The sequence below is a fragment of the Harpia harpyja genome, chromosome 5 (assembly GCF_026419915.1).
Source record: "Harpia harpyja isolate bHarHar1 chromosome 5, bHarHar1 primary haplotype, whole genome shotgun sequence".
Lineage (NCBI taxonomy): Eukaryota > Metazoa > Chordata > Aves > Accipitriformes > Accipitridae > Harpia > Harpia harpyja.
In genome coordinates this window covers 11,724,700-11,741,991 of record NC_068944.1, presented here as the reverse complement: position 1 = coordinate 11,741,991, position 17,292 = coordinate 11,724,700, and the positions used below count along the sequence as shown (strand labels likewise).

The 17,292-nt window shown below is 38.4% G+C and overlaps 1 protein-coding gene across 1 annotated transcript in view; it reads right to left on the bottom strand.

Moving 5' to 3' along the window:
* MBP (myelin basic protein) overlaps nucleotides 1–11,403 on the bottom strand; it is a 94,144-nt gene extending 82,741 nt beyond the window's left edge. The window contains exon 1 of the mRNA XM_052788387.1: nucleotides 11,323–11,403. Coding sequence (XP_052644347.1) covers nucleotides 11,323–11,373 — 51 coding nt within the window. The 5' untranslated portion in view covers nucleotides 11,374–11,403. The remainder of the gene's footprint in view (nucleotides 1–11,322) is intronic.
* Between the last annotated feature and the right edge of the window lie 5,889 nt (nucleotides 11,404–17,292).

Sequence of the window (17,292 nt, the reverse complement as noted above, 5' to 3'; positions counted from 1 at the left end):
TCAAAATTCCCCTCCACAACTCTTGTCCTACAATAGGTAACTCAACAAATATTAAAGTTCTCCTTGCAAAATCCCAGAGAATCAATCCTTCAAAATACGGGTTCCTACTTCAAGTTTTTTCTCTGTCACAATCATACCTTGATACTAACAACGTTGTAACAAGCAAGATGTCCTAACTCAGACCAAGAAGTCTTTACTCCTGTTGAGCATCAGGCATTTTTTTTTTTCTTTTAAGAAAACAAAAATCAGCTAGGAAATATTTCAAGGTTTGAAACTAACCACACTGAATCGTGCCTAAGAGAAGTCCAAATGCTCAGAGGTGTCCCTGAAGTCCTCATTTTCTTGAAGCCACAAGACCCAACTTGGCAGCACAGCAGCAGAATTGAGAACAGAGCAGGAGACTTGGCCAAGTCTTAGTCAGTGATTGGGACAATTAACTGGCCATCTGGCTCTCTGCAGGAAGAAAGCAGCTCTGCACCTGCTCCACCAGCCCACAGCTCGTAGCCTAATTGGTTAAAGCAAGCTGATCAGGGCAAAAACCAGAACGACTTGTCAGCTGCTGAGACCCGTGCTCAGAAGCTGGGATCAAAGCCAAGGCCCCCCGCTCCTGGTGGAGCCACCTCCCTTGTGGGCTCCATGTAAGACAGGTTCAGAGGGTCTCCTGTCCCTTGCATGCAGCAGCAGGAGGCTGAATCGGAAGTGATCAAAGACATGCAATTTAGTTGATACAAAGTCTGCGTGTCAAGCCCCATAAACTTCCAAAATGCCACAGGTCTTTTATTCTCCCATAATCAGGTGGCTCAACAGCTGCAATACAGTGTTATTACAGTATTAACTGCATTACCTTATTGCATTATAAACTCTTTCTGTGAAATCCCAGAGTAGAATCCAATGCCTGAAAGATCTCAGCGTCCCTTTTCAAAGGCAGACACAGCACTCGTTCCCCTGGCTGTTCATGTACTTGGAGTTCAAGGTCACTGGCCAGGACACCTGGACAATCTGGTGAGAGGGTATTAGAACCCCAGGCTCACCATCCCACCTGAATGCATCCACCAACACGGACCTTTTGGCCTCCTTTCCCCCAAGGTCCATAAAACTTTCATTTTCAGATGGTTTTATTGACCTTTATAGGGCCTATATAGCAGACCATAATAGAATAATAATGAAATAATAAACAACAGAGAAGATGCCAGAGAAAAGGGAAAGGGTGCAACAGGCAGAAGAGGTATATTGCAGAAATTCCAGAATGGAGTTATGTTCCCTCTCCTCCTGAGAGGATTGCAGGAAAGTAAAACACAAAGCACTGAGGTCAAAACAAGAGGAAAAAGTGTCAAGGCTTAATTTTAAACAGGTATTTCACCTATTTTTTTCTACTTACCAATACCCTTACTTATAAGGCAAGAAGTTAGCTGAAGGAAATATAAAGAAAAACCTTTTATTAAGAATTATGTATTTTTTAAATATCGAATTGTAGAAGACAAATATCAACATTAAAAGTAATTTATCAAGTAAATGAATCTGCAAGAATCCTAAGGCTCAATGTTCAGGTCCACCATTGTCAGCACCTACAAATAAACATGCTTCATTTAAGTCAATCTGAATGTAATGGATTACAGTGGTTCAGATCCCACCTCAAATAAAATATATAACTTAAGTCTTCTCCAAGCACAGATTTGATTCTGAAACTGAAGATTAGCACCACACCATAGCACGGGACCTCTTTCTATCAGCAAGTATCCTGCAGCATAAGGCAAGTCATTTCTTTCAGTAGAAGAAAACCTAAGTTTCAGTCTTTATCATGTACAGCTTTTGACCTAGAATCTCATCTCATGCGACCAAGCTCCAGAAGTAACATTAATCATCCCAAACATACTGAGTTTTCTGTGTAGCAATGTACCAAAGACAAAACAGTTGTTACTTTATGCAGTGGGTATCACCTACTGTGAGTTCTAAAGCCTTTCCTAGAACACTAAGATATATTTATCTACACTAGTACTATATATTTGTTAAATATATTAAAGATTTCTTAATCAATAAATAGTATTAGTAAATATTGAAATATCTTTAATATATTTTATGAGAAAAACATTCCTCAACTGTTACAGGCACTGTCTTGAGATTCTCAGTCTCACATTCACCAACCTTTCATCTGCAAAGTCTCAAAACAACAGGATTGTCTGAAATTTCAGGCATTGAGGTTAAAAAAAAAAAAAAAAAGTGATTATTCAGGCTTTATCACTGTCCACCATAAGGCAAGTTTCATCTGCAGTAGAAAGCTCTGGCTCAACATTAAGAAAACATTTAGCCTATAGTTCATAGGGAAGATCAGAATGGATAGCCAGACTCTCCAGGGTGGAAGGCTACTGGTCTTGCCTTTTGAAACTCATGTAGTGGGCACATTTGCAGCCATACACAGACATAAGCAGAGTATCTATACTTGAATATACACTTGCATTTATATATTTTTTAAAAAATATATACACCTGTACTTTTTTACATATAGACGTGTGCATGTATATATATACATACACGCAAGGAATTAAAGTGGGATTTAAATTTTTTTGCATACAGTTTTCCACTTCACATTGACAGATTTTAGCCACGTTTCCCCAAAAGAATTCAACAGCAATTCTTCTGTTTTCTGCATAAAACAAAGTCTATAACAGGTACAAGGTAAAAATGCAAAAAAAGCAACACAACTTTATGACAAAACACTATATAAATGATGATGATGGTCATAAAAATAAGAGGAGACAGTTTTGATTTTCAGCTTTCAAATATTGGCAATGGCACTACTGGATTGCTTTGTAAAGCAACATACTGTGATAGGCTGGGTTAGTTGCTGAAAGTCTTATCTCAACATGAAGAGAGCACGCTGGCTGGAAGAGAAAACAATTTTTCAAATGGATGTGTTGTCAGAAAAGTGCAAATTTTCTCTCTTTTCTTCTACAGTGTTCCCACCTTCCTCATCAGACTGCCTGTTAGCTGGCCACCTCTTCACTGTTTCTGAGCATGCAACTGCACTGTTAGCAATTAAGTATTATTTCTAAGGCCTCAGAAAAATCAAAACACGGCACTGAATTCATCAGAGATGGAGATGCTGGCAGAAAGTAGCGTGCAGAATGAAACTGGATGTAAGGAGTAGAAGGAAGATAAAGGGAGGAAGGAAGAGGGAGCATGTGAAAGGATGGGAAAATGTGCTAGACATACAAGTCAGTTATGACCACACACACACACACACACACCCCCCCCACTCAGATTTCAACATAACAGTCTCGGATAGTTCCTTTTAACTGAGATGCTTCCAGTATATTGGGATTTTCATAACTCATCTGAAAACCTCAGCACTACCAGACAGTGAATCCAATCGTGAAGCTCTCACACAGAACAGGAATAACTGAGGACCCAAAAACGGTGACTATGGTTTTGATAATAAGTGACTCATTTAAGGATAGATCCCATTGGTGATAGGCTTGCTAAGATTTCTAGCTCTTAGGTCTCTTTCTGTGGCTTCTGAGCTGCACAGAGTTCACGAGCAAGCCGAGTGCCCTCATGCCTCCCTAAATTCATCTTTCAGTTCTAGCTAAGTCCAGCTCACCAACCTGAATGTCACTCTGTGGCACTGTGATAAAAATGCAACATTTCCATTATTACCTCTTCTTGATTATAACTGATGCTCAGAATTCCCCCTAATTATCCAGGTTAAGTGCTATGTATCTTGTGGCTTTCAGCTCTATGCAAATTTTGATATTTTTATGGCCACATCCACGGGATGCTGCACTGAAAGATCAGATTGTTTTTAAGAGTGGACCTTATCTCAGCAATCAAGAATAAAGTCATCTTACTCTGCTTAAAAGTTTTTCAATTTCCTTTTGCAAAAAACCTTTTTCTTTTTCCTCCAGCAAATGCTGTGTAAGTATTTCCATCAACTTAAAGCAGAGGGCATGAAAAAAGTTAAGTAAAAAGGAAAAACATTCCATGACATTTTAGCTCTAAGTGGAAAAATCAGTTTTTGAACTGTAGCTGCAGGCAAATTTACTCAGTGTACAAATAACTGCAATTACATAAGAAATTAATCTTCAGCTTCTGAAGTGCAAAAAAGAAGCTACTGTTACAGTGATACTTTGCATGGCAAAGCCCTGTATCTTTTTCCTTCTGATATCCATTCCACACTTGCTGAATTTATAAATGAGAGCAAGATTCAACTCTCCTTAGGAATTTGGAACTCCTCTTTTCTCATGGCAGAACATTTAGCATCAGATCTGAGCAGAGATGGGGTTTTGGTTTTGTACCAATGCGTAGCGTAAAACCAGGTCTTACAACTAGTTACGCTGACCTAGCTGCACAGTCAGTCACACTATCAGAAATACAAGCGTTGTCAAACTGAGAATCAAAATAAAACATGGCTCCAGCACTCCTCTTCCCAGCTACTGGCCAGAAGCATCAAAGACAAAAGAACTAGCATTAGGGGAAAAAGATGAGGACAAACTTCAAAATGCACTTTTACTGGGCTTTAATACTTTGATAAGTGCTACAGGACAGATTTACCAGTCACTGTCTTAGATATTGGAGATTCTGCTGTGATTTGGCCCTGGGTACCCAGAGGTAAAGCTTGGCAACCTCTCTAATAGGAAGAACGCACTTCACCACAACTGATTTTACAGATACAACTACATTCTAAGGTAATACATTACTGCAAAAGATTTTTTAGGCTCTTCTCAAATATAACTAACGGAAATTCTAGTTTGTGACTTTGACCTATCTCACCCTATTTCAGAGCAGGTGATATAACATCTCGTTGCATGGTGATCTATGACCACCACAACAGTAAAAGCACAAAAAGGTTATGTGAGGAAGGAAGATATTGCTCCCTTTCAGGATCTCCACGTCCCTTACTGCTTCCTCAAGATTAAAAATATAAACAACTTTGCCTTCATTTTTTCCAGCGTGAAGATGCTAAAGCACTGAACAAGATGTTCTCAGGCTAAAGTATAGGCTGACTTTTCTAACAAAAGTCAACAACTTCCAGCAACTATAACAGTTCACAGAGGGTTCACAAAGAATGGGCAGTGGATTACACCCTTGTTCTTCCAACTCCTTGCTAATTAAGTGGTACTGTCATTAAACTTATTTGACAGGACATTCATCTAGTTCTATATTAAAGCTAACAAGAAGGGAACTGTACGAGACTATACCACAACAGCATGGCATCTGAAGCACAAGACTTTAAAAAGTACAGAGTGTACTTCCCTGTTTTTCTAGTTAGTTCTGCAGGCTGAGGGTGGGAGAACAAAGCCTAAGACCCTACCTCCTCCCCAGCCAAAACCACAGCGACTGCACCTCTTCCTTTTACACCCATGCAAGCTCAACCAGCTCGAGACCTAAATCAAGTTGTGTGCACAACATAAAAACATGCTCTTAACTTATTTCATGTAACCGTTACCTACGTATTTACTCACATCTTCACTGAAATGCAGATCTAGCGACATACTGCCAAGATTAAACAATTCAAGTAACTCCTTAAACACTAGCAGCAAGTGCTGTGGCAGTGACCAGAGCTTGCTCCTCACTCACATCTGCCTTGCCTCCCACCTTTAACTCTTTCACCAGCTGCTTTGCACAGCAGAGCACTGTACCTTCAGCAGCCTTCACATACACACAGCACAGGGAAACATGGAAGTGTAAAAATACCAGGTCTGATCCAGGGATGGTTTATCTTCCACACATACTTATGATGAGCTTACCATATTTTAGATACTAGAAAGATTAAATATTATAACTACAATTGACACTATTAAATTCAGCGCCTGAAAAGTTTAATGAACAGTCAAGTATTCAAACACATGACTTGGATTTAGAGACTTGGATTTAGAGACATTAAGTTGTTCCCTTTAACTTTATAGTAGAGCTACTTGCGTACTTAAACATTAGACATAGGCTTCCAATACCATACTGAATGATGGTCTTAAGGTTAATTTTTGAGGACAGATGTCATAGCTACTGCATACTTGGCATTCTCAGAGGCTTCAAACAGTACAGTCATTTCTGTATCACTACAATATCATCTCACTAGCTGAAGCACATTAGTGCCTGAAGGCTCTACTCAAGGTCTCCAAGCACTACTTTTAATACAGAATGACGCTGCATCTGTCGCAACAAACAATCCAGTTAGACAGTACGAAGGTTAAGAAATGAAAAAGGAGGATAGATCAAGCACAACAGGATTTGCTGAAGGCCAAATCTAGGTTGATGGTAGAATTTGAAGAAAACAGACGTCTACCAAATTGAACTGGTCTGGCTTAACCTGATTGCCCAGAACTTCCCTTCACACCCTGGAAGAGGATTTGCCCCTTCCAAAAGCAGCACTTCCTTGTACCAGGCACCAGCTTAACCAGACACTGGCTGGTCACAAGAATTTCTACAGTGTGTAACCTCTAAAACTGGCTGGTGAAAATGCTCATCGAATCTCTCACAGAAAACATTGGCACTCTCAACATTTTTAAGTTTTTCTCTCTTCCTCCTTTGGCCTCAGAAAGCTATTGGCTTGGGAGGGAGGGTTTTAATCAATATATCAAATACAAAGAATACACCACTGTAGCTAGCCCCTGTGCTCTTTATTGCTTTACAGCAAAAGGTAAAACTCTGAGAAAACACACAATTGTACTAGAAAGTAAAAATAGTGCTATACAACTTTGCTAGGGCAAAAAAGTGAAAAGGCTGCACTCTGATTAATTTATGTATGGTAATAAAGACTATTTATTGAAATGTAATAAAATCAAATGCCACCTTTTTTTTGTTTTAGGTTTTTTATTTTTTACAGAAAAGCATATCCCAGACTTCAAAATCCTCACAATCTGTATGTCACATATCTCTCAAACTGTAAGTATTAAAAAATATACCTCTATCTTATAAAAATAACACTTTAGAGAAATTAATAAAGTAAATAAAATTATTTCATCTGTTGGTTTTTTCCTTTCCTGATACTTTATGATGCATACCAAGAGGAAGCACCTGGTAAAAACCACATATACGCTCAGGTCTGTAAGCAGTCTCAACTATGAGAGGTCAGGCATCAGATAAGATCTGTGTGAAAGTCCTCTTGCTTGCAGATCGTTGAGTGTCTGAGGTGAACAATACAACTACTGTCCTGTGCCAGCCATCTTCAGAATTTCAACTCCCTCTCATCAGGGAGAGCCAGAAAACTTCCTGCTAATGTTCTGAGGACTCAGGCTGCACAGGGTGCAAATTTCTGAACATTAGCAAGACAACAGGGAAAAAAGAGGAAAGAAAACAGAATCTTCTCAGAAGCAGCATAGAAACCATCCAATTTATTGATACATGCTCACTGTAGCAATTTAGCTTCAACCAATTACGCTGAGTTCTCCTTAAACACTAAGAACCAGTCGGTTTATTAAAATTATCAAATCAACCACTGCAAAACATATTATAGAATTTAGGTACATACATAGGGCAATTAAAGGCAAGATTTTTCATAAGTTTACTACGCAGCAAGACTTGGTCATTGTTAACAGGTAGCTTTTAGTTCAAACGTAACATTAAATTGTAGACTGAGTACCTTATCATCACTACATCTGTTTTCAGTTTTGGCCTCTGAGAAAGCAATATACTGTGGCAATTACATTTCCCAAAGTTTTTCAGAGTTCTATATCAGAGGTAGCAATTGGGTTTGGTTCCTTGGTGTTTATTTACAGCACACCCCAAGTATGTCAAGGATGTGAAATAGGTAGATGATGCAGTATTTCCAATAATCTAACATGTTCCAGGCCTGTATAAGTTTCTTGAGCAATCCCTTGACATGACAGGGCAGTGGGGTTTGATCTTTTATTATAGGTGACAAGCTTGGTTTCCAGCTCCGCACAGTACTATGTGACCTGAGACACATGGAAACCAGGCTCCATAGACTTGATGCCATTTGGTAGTTGCTGTGGAATAGATGGGACGATGCCAGAAACCTTCCTTCCAACCCCATCTTCCCAAACAATCAATGAAGTTAAGGACCAGTTTTGACAGGTACCAAGAAGGTTGGAAGATTTTGGGATGGCAATATATGTGCTGTGCAGAATTCTCTGAGGGAGACAATCAAATTGGAGAGTAGCAGAGAATTGCGCTGTTGTAATACTTACAGGCAGCTTTAGTTGTTACAAAAGAACACGTGGCACTTTGTAGTTAATGATGCCAAATTAACACAGATCAACTACAACTCCAAACAAAGACCAATAAAACTTCAGTCACGTACTCTATCTACTCCTCTACATTTAGCTCTTCGATAACTTCAAGAAACTCACAGGGCACGAAGGACAGCCCATGCTTTTTGTTATAGTTGTTCTTAGATACATTTTTGTAAGTTTAAATGCAAGTATTAACACTAACAACAAAGTTAAAGAAAATAAATACTTACACATTTACTAATGCATTAAGCAGACTGCAAAGTCTAGTATCATCCAAAGTAAAAAGAAGATAAATAAATACAAGAGAGAGAAATCTGACAGAAATGGGATGGAGTATGTCATTGCTATTTGAGTAAAACATGAGGGTTTTGTAAGTATTTTCTGCATTATTCAGGTCAAACAGACCAACTATTTCTCAAAACACTCAATTTCACAGTATCTGATTATTTATTAAATAATCACTGTAGCTTGGCATATTTATAAATCAAGAGAACAGTATTTTGAAAGAAGTATCACAGCATGGGAAGCCACCTTGTTGTCTTCTGCAAATTTCCTGATTTTAAAAGCATCTTGGTGTCATGTGAGACATTCGATGAAATAATTACTTTCCAGATCTCTATTTCTAATTTTGTAATTCAAATACCCAAATTTACTGAAAGTAAAGCAAAGCTAGGTGCCGACTCAAAAAAAATCCCCCATAGTAACTGCTGTATTACGGGACATTTATTGGACAACCAAGAATTAGGAATGCAACAGTTTGGCAACAGTCCCTCTAATGTCACTATACATAAAACAGCCCTCTGGAGAACTGGTCTATCAGTTCAGGAGCCGGGACAGTGTTTGTGCAGCAAATTTGACATCACAGGTTCAAAGGAGGTGCCCAAAATGATCTTGTTCTATATTTTGGGGAAAGGAAATATAGTAAACAGCCTGAAGTTACAAGTAATGAATTTTAGAAAGACCCTGAATGAGATGTTAGTCTCTTTCATTGCAGTTCTATTGCTAAGAGGGAGAAGAGGCAGTTCAGCATTTCCACTGTACTCTCTGCAAGCCCTCAGCAATTGTCTCCCATACCACACTAGAAGACTGGTGGGAAAACAGTTCTAATTTACAGCTATATTGAACAACAACAACAACAACAACAAGCACTACTTCAACTTAAAAAAAAACGAAGAAAAAAAAGAAGAAAGAAAAGAGCATGACATATGGTTACTACTGCCGGTAAGAACTTTAATGCTGCCTGTAAGAACTCAATCGAGATTGACTAGTTACGTGGAATACATAGTAGCACCTTAACCATATACTTCCTGATTTTAAATCTGTGGCCTTATCATCTCTTGTGACACGATTACTGTCTTACGTGCATAAAGGGAGATTCTGATCAAGCATTGCCTATTTTAAAGTTAAGGGGTTTGGTGTTTTTGGTTTATTGTCACTCTAGAAGGATGAATGAGGGACAGAAGATACTACTACAGAAGTAAGTTCCCCCTTCAAAAATATTTTAGGTAAATGAATATTATTTTGATTGCAGAATCAAGTATTCTCCATGAACTAATTAGGAAAAAGAAGGAATGAAAAAAAAATTGCAGCAATCCATTTCCTTGTCGACCCGTCTTACACACTAAGTGCAAGACTCACAGCCACCTGACTCTTGCTCGCCGCTGCAGAACTTGGCACCTATTGCATAGGCTGCTACAGTTTGAAGAATCTTTTCCTTTTTGAGGCCCCATGTGCCCAACAACTCACTCACCTGCCACCCAGATGCATCAGACACATGTGATCCTACAGTGGGAGAAAAGTTACTATGTGTTTTTCTAAGCAATTTTTTTCCTCAAAGACCAAAGCAGGGAATACGCGGTGTACAACAGCCCATCAAGCTCTGTATACATGCCATATCACACCTGCAAGATCTCACACCCTTGGTCAGAAAGGATCAAAATATTTGGCTAAATACATCTGTTTGTTGCATTTGACTTTGCTGGATCTGCACAATGGAGTTTTCTAGAGGGGAAGTCTACAAGACCAGTCACTACAAGACCACAACTTGGGACTCACGCTATTGTTTGTACTGAAACTGAAACTTTGGGCCACAAAACCAATTTGCAAAATACTGCACAAACACAAAACAAAAACACACGTAGCCAGTTGTCCTCTCTTCCTGCTGTTTTCTCCCTATTCCTTCCAGTGTGCTTATGTATTTTCCTAAAGGAGGTGGCAAAGAAATAATAACTGTATGAATTCTAGTTTGTATACCTTTTAGGGATAGCTGCTTATCTGCCACAGCAGTGCAAAATACCCACATTCCTCCAGATAAAGCACAGAACTATCTGTTTACATCATCTGTCCAATGCAAAGGGCAATAGCTTTATACAGTGGGGGCTCAGACTGCAAACTGTTATTTTTGGGTGGGGATGGGTGGAGGGAAGTTAGCAATAGCTAGCAAGCAGCAGCATCTTTTTTTTATATATATAAATATATATATAAAGATGTCTTTTTTTAAGATACGTGTGAATTCTCTTCCGGTACAATGTAGAAAGACAAATAAACAAGATATTATCACAAGGCAAACAGAATACCACATAACATGCAAAATACACAGCAGTGTCAGCAGAGGCTCAGAAAGCAAACTAATTTTTACTGAACATTTTGACAGTTCTCATTGTTTTTTTCTGGGGACAAGATTTTTAAAGCTGTATCTCATCAGACTGACAATCTTTTCCTTTAGAATTCTCTTATTTTACGTGTTTCTATACAGTTTCTTTCTTATGGATAAAGCCAATGACTGCCCAAATGGAAAGCTGTCAACATGCAGAACATAAGTCAGCTCTGCATTTCTGCAGTATTGTGCTTCTAAGGCTCATTTCATTCATTTCTACCATGACCAAGAAGCTTTTTATCAGTTACAGACCTGACGCAGGAAAACATCACATCTCTCATTAAATCCAGCACAGCAAAATCCTGGTTTGGCCACATCTCATAGGACCCTCTTTAAAAAAAGGTGGTGATTTTATAGTGACAACTACAAAATAGTCATGGTGAAAGTGATCTGGTAAACACACTAGTATACTAAAAAATGTGTATTTCAAAACACATATTCTGAAGTGGCCCTGCCTCTTCAATTTTCTACACTTACCTTGGTTGACTTGTCAGCGCTATGTTCTCGTTTTCCTACATGGTTCCCCATGATGGATCACCCGAACTTCAAATTCTGAAAAGATAAAACCAAAACAGCATTTTTGAAACCAATAGTCATTTGTATTTCACTACAAATGTATGTCATCTGACACAGAACAAAGAGAGAGTTCTCATACAATAAGCATTTTTACAGTCCAAGGTAAGATCTGTGAAAGATCTTAAAAAAAAAACAAACAAAAACTTATCTGGTCTACTTTGCAAATCTAAGCAATACCAGAAAGCTTTCCTTCTTCTAACAAAAGATGTAAACAGAGGAGGAAAAATAAAGTGTTTATGGTGAAATTTGCAGATAAAACAAGGACTAGATTAGAAATTAGGTAGAGGCCCGGTCTTTCAATACTACCTTTATAACACCAAAACAGTGTAATATGTATCAAATGATCTGTAACCACAAACTTCCATAAAAGATCAAGTAAGTTCTCTTGAATTCACATTTGCCATTATATAAACAGCAATTACTGAAAAAAAAGCACCACACTAAACGGCTAACAATTTGCTGTGAAGGTGAGAATGGATATGTTCTTTACAGCCCACACTTTCATGACAAGCACATAAAAAAGGAATGCTAACTCTTTCTTTGTATTTTCTGGCTCATCCTGTTGTATCTCAGCTTTAACAGAGCTTATGTAGGTTAAACCACAACACTCAAATTTCAGCTTTTAGAGTACACTGGTGGTTAAGCTACATATTTCTTCTCGTAGAAGCATGTGTTTGTATAGAATCTTATACACAGCTGCTGCCTTCAGCCGACTTGAATGCAGCATGAGGTAGCATTTAAAGTCCTAAAACTTAAAAACTACACGCAAAAGAAGTTTCAAGTGGACTTCCTCTCAGAATTATGAACTGAACTTTCAATAATAAAGTTCAGTGTCTGGTGCTAACAGTAACACTTCATTACACTGCAATAACCAGACGTATATACCATAAAACCTTAACATCCGAAAACCTGGCACAAAGCTCTTGCTATCAGAGGGCGAAGTTATTTCATTAAGCATAATCTTCAGAAAAGGCTTGGGAGAAAAGTACAACCAGACCTCTGCTATGACAGAAAACGTGTAAGGTAAAACAGTAGGCTATTACCCAGTTTCAGTCAGTAGAACATACAGTTATAACCCCAACTACACGCACTGATTTGTTTACCAAAAGATTCTAAGGATAGAAACTTTGATTACTTCTGACTTTCCATCACAGAAATGTGCACTTTATCAAAAGCAATCTTGTCCTGTATCTCTACTGCAACTTTTGGAGTGACTAATAGATTTATTTCTGCCCCACTCCAATGACAGATTTTCAAGTTAGCGAGGGTCTGCAGTGCTCATGTGACTATTCACTGAATTCCCATTCACTCTAAAATCGAAGTGCCACATATCACTGTATCCAGTTAAATAACTCCTCACAAATATCCACTTCTAATGTCTCACAAAGGAAAAATTAAAAAACATCCAAACTCAGTAAACATACTCAAGGTAGAGTTCATTGGCAAATTGGAAACAGAGTTGTTTGTTTGTTTGTTTTTAAACAGCACTATTACATAAAAGATTGAAAGAAAACCCCTACCCTTTTAAATTGTGAAATCAGCACAACCAATTCACATTTTTGTGAGATTATGAAAATTTTCAAGGAAAAATACAAATAAATTCATATACATTGGGTTTCAGAGCTGAACTACCTCAAACGGGCCTTTCCTCTACAAATTATGAGCAGCAGCTCACCTCTCATAACCTACTTTGCATATAAGGAAAACAGAGTGGAATACAAAACTGTGAGAAATGTCTACAGCAGAATATAAAGGCATAATGTTCCGAGTGTTACTCTTCCAGTCATTTATCAAAAGATTAACTATCAAACTTGATCTGTAATATATCTATGTTTAAGTAAACAGATTATGGAGCCAACATAACACTTGCAAACCAGAACTCTGATCAGTGTACTCCTGCCTCCCCTTAGTCACCCTGGTGTCTCTGGAGTAACGCTCCACGAAAAACCACCCTGTACCCATAAAAGACTGAGCATAGCGGAGTCCCAGTCCTGCAGTGCCATCATAGAAAAAGATACCAGATGCAGACAAGCTATGCTGTGAATCTAAGCCAGATAAATATTTAAAAATCATTTGTTGGCCAGCGAAAAGAAAAGCAATAAAAACTTCCATGCTACCACACCATAGATACCTGAAAATGATAAGGCCAGTTTTCTGCTCAGAAGTCTGCACAAAGCAAGCAAACAAAATGAAAACCAAGCAAACAGAGAAGCATATGAAATGGCTAAGCAACACACTCCTGATTCCCATGTGCGTAATTCCTTCAGAAAGACACTACAAATTACACATGGAAGGAAACAGAAAACAAGGCTTGGAGAAATGGAAATGCACAACTCTATTCAAAGTTTAGGAGCGTGGTTTGAGAGTACACCTACAACTGGGCCAAGTGTTCTGTTTCTCTACAGACTTAAAAGCTGAAAACTAACGGCATTGATTAAGCCCATAAATCTGCACTTCTGTTTCCATTATTGTTTTGAATGTGTCAGAAGGACAGCATATGGTCTAGAGTCACATGATAGACCCCTTCTTATTCTCACCTCATACCCAGAAACTAACACTAATACAACTAGATTTTACTTCATCTTTTTCATGCATAAATGAACACAGATGTTTAAACTCAAGATAAGTTAGCTACAGGTACCTGCTATAAAATCCTCACATAGAGGTAAAACTACTTTTTAGCCAAAGGGACAAAAGCAACTATCCAGGTAGCAATAATATCCTAAAAGTTAAAGAATTCTTCATGCTACCTGTTAAATGGAGAAAACTAAGTAATTCTTTGGGGAAAAAAAAGGCTTCCAAAAAATCTGACATGAATTAGGAAAGGAAACATGTAGTGCCAACTGTTCTGTAGATACCTGATTAGGAAGCAAAAACATACATACATACAAGCCTGTAAACATTAAATTCATTTACAGAAACAGAAATATCTTATTCTTCATTTTAGCCTCAAGCAGAACTCTGCCTCACTTGATTAAAAACTGAACACATGGGTCATTTTCACTTCAGGATGCAAATACATCCTGAAGTGTTGACCTGAAACACTGCTTTTGGTTCTTACTGTCGTGAGAAGACCACACTGCACAGTTTCTACCTGTGCCAATCTTCATGCAATGAGTTGAGTCACTGACTTCAATGGGATTACTCATTGTACAATCTTTGCAGGAACTTGCAGTCAACTATGCAAAAAATCTGAGCTGGAAAAAGATTTGTATTTTCTTTTTAGTCACCTTCATAACATACAGGCTGCCAGACTAAGCAGATCTCTATAAAGTGAAGAAGCAGCTGCTTGCACTTATCAACAAATGTCAGTCAACTGATCAACATTCTTTTCTGCAGAGGAATCCGTACATGCTTCAGCACTGAAAAACAGCCAGAAGAACAGTGATGAAGCTCCAGAACAATGCAAAAACAGAAGTGCTGTAGAAATGCAGTAACCTTCTTTCAATCCAACAAGAATCACATCTAACAATAAGCTGCCAAAATAGGCCTGAGCACGAGATTGAGTTTATGACCTCAACAGCATTTGCCTGAAGCCTTTGGGATGAAACTCTGCAAGTTTCATAAATCCTGTGAGATGAAAGATTTTGCACATGGGCTTGACTCACAAAATGAGAGGGGACACTACACAGGTCTGCGGTGATCAGAGTACATCACCAGCTCCCCTATAAAACTCCCCATCAAGACTGTGGGTTTCAGCATATTAAAACCGTCTCAGAGGCTCAGGAAATAACAGGCCATGCGAGCAAACTGATTTAATAGGACTAAAAGTTGAAAACATTTCAGCTACCTAACAGCTCTTTGGGGTGAACTGAGCGAATTACAGCAGGAAGCTGTGAACCACCACTGCAGACGCTGCCAGCAGAGTCACCCAGCCGCCTCAGCACCACGCCACAACCACGTACCGACCTGAATCAGCTCTGCTGCCAAGACCTGGGCACTTCCCAATCAATGACTGATACAGAAATAACTCCAGCTATCCAGGCTGCTTCAAGTAATTCCAAAAACAGCCCAGGGATTTTGCCTGGGGAAATAAAATAAAGTGTCTCCTCCCATCAATTTACCTTATTACGGAGTCAGTCTAACAGGTAACCTCATGGAAGCCTAGACCACGCTGCTTTCCCACCCTCTTCATGATAGGATGCCATATTCCAGCTAGCAACAACTACAGAAACGCCACTGCCTTACCCAAGGAGAGAAATTTCTCCTTGCTGTCTGCCAAACACAAAATAAAAACCGAACAAATACAAATATATAAAAATACACGCATTTGCGATCAAGTAACTTATTTCTCTTCATCTGAACAGTTGATTAAAAATAGGGTTTTAGAAACATGTATCACATCATTTTTTTTTTAGCCCATTCTAGTCTGCCTGTTGAAATTAAGTGGATATTTGTAGTTAAAAAGAGGTTCTAATCATTTTCCCATACACACACAGAGTCTATGAAGAAGTTTAAATTATGATTTAGAATTTTCACTGAAAGGCAGAAAAATACTTCTCTGAACTTTTTGAATATACCAAGAAATGCAATGGTATTACGTTCTGCAGGTTACACTGTTTTAACTGCAAAACAGCATTTTCTTACTTACCCATGGAAACCTGAGAAAAGTTCACCCCTTGTAATTGTCAGACTCTAAAGAGTGTCCTTCCCCTGCAATATCTCACAGAACATTGTAATTTTTGTATATGCTAAATACAAATGACAAACTTCAGCCCAGAACTAGTTTACAGTGACAGCTCACCAATTGTAATTCAAGAGTTACAAGAGGCTATAAGCCAATGCACTTGGAGCACCTTTATTCAACATTAATGTTTACTTTGTATTAAAATACATGAACTACCAAATGTAAATCACAGGACGCTGCAAATGGATTGTTAAATATGATACCTGAAGAGTAATTTAGTTACGTAAAATAAGGGTTCAATCTTACCTCTTCCCACACGCTTAATTATGACTCAACAGAACTACACATAATAATAAAGGTACGCAAGTGCTTACATATTTACAAGTATCAGAACATAATTATTACCTTGTCTAGGAATACGTATTCACCACAGACTGATGTTGTTGGATAATAGTGCAGAACTACAATGCTATATATGTTTAGCAAGTGCTCCTAGCCTTACTCACGCATGGGAAGGGTAACCGTAGAATATAAAAATATTTGAGGAATTTACTTAAAACTTCCTGCTAAATTAGTGACTATTCTTATCCAAGTAAATGTTACATTTTAGTACTATATCCAGATCTTATTAGACAAAATAAAGAATGTAATTACTTTTAAGAAATGTGCAAGTTCTCCCTAATTTCGGTAGCCCTCTAATGTAGACTCTTAATTACAAACTTATCCAGCAAAATGATATGCACAAGATTTTTTTTTTCTAGTGTCAGGTCCAAGTTATGTAGCTTCCTGGGAAGCAAGCTGACACATTGCCCAGCACCAGCTGCCAGCTAGATGGAAATCTTTGAGTGGGTTTTTTTAGGCTCTCAGTGTGATACACATCTTTGGAAGAAAGCCCTTCACTTCAGCCTTCTTTCAAAACAGATCGAGATACTGGGCATGCCTCATCTGTTTCTTCAGAATTCCATCATCGTGGTAACCTAGTACGCCAATGCACCAAGAGAGAAAACGTCCAGCAGGCACAGGTGAGTGACCTGCAGCTAATTCTATCAGCACCCACAGTCAGATGCTTCAGAGGCAGATGTGAGCAACCACATAACAAAAGCAACCTGCCTCATGGGCAAGCTTCTTCCCAGGGATCCTGCCCTCTTAATTCAAGCGTTAAATTATTTCATAAAATATAGTGCCTTTTATCCATTGTTCCATTGTTATTTAATGCAGATTTAATTTTTCATTACCCATGAAAG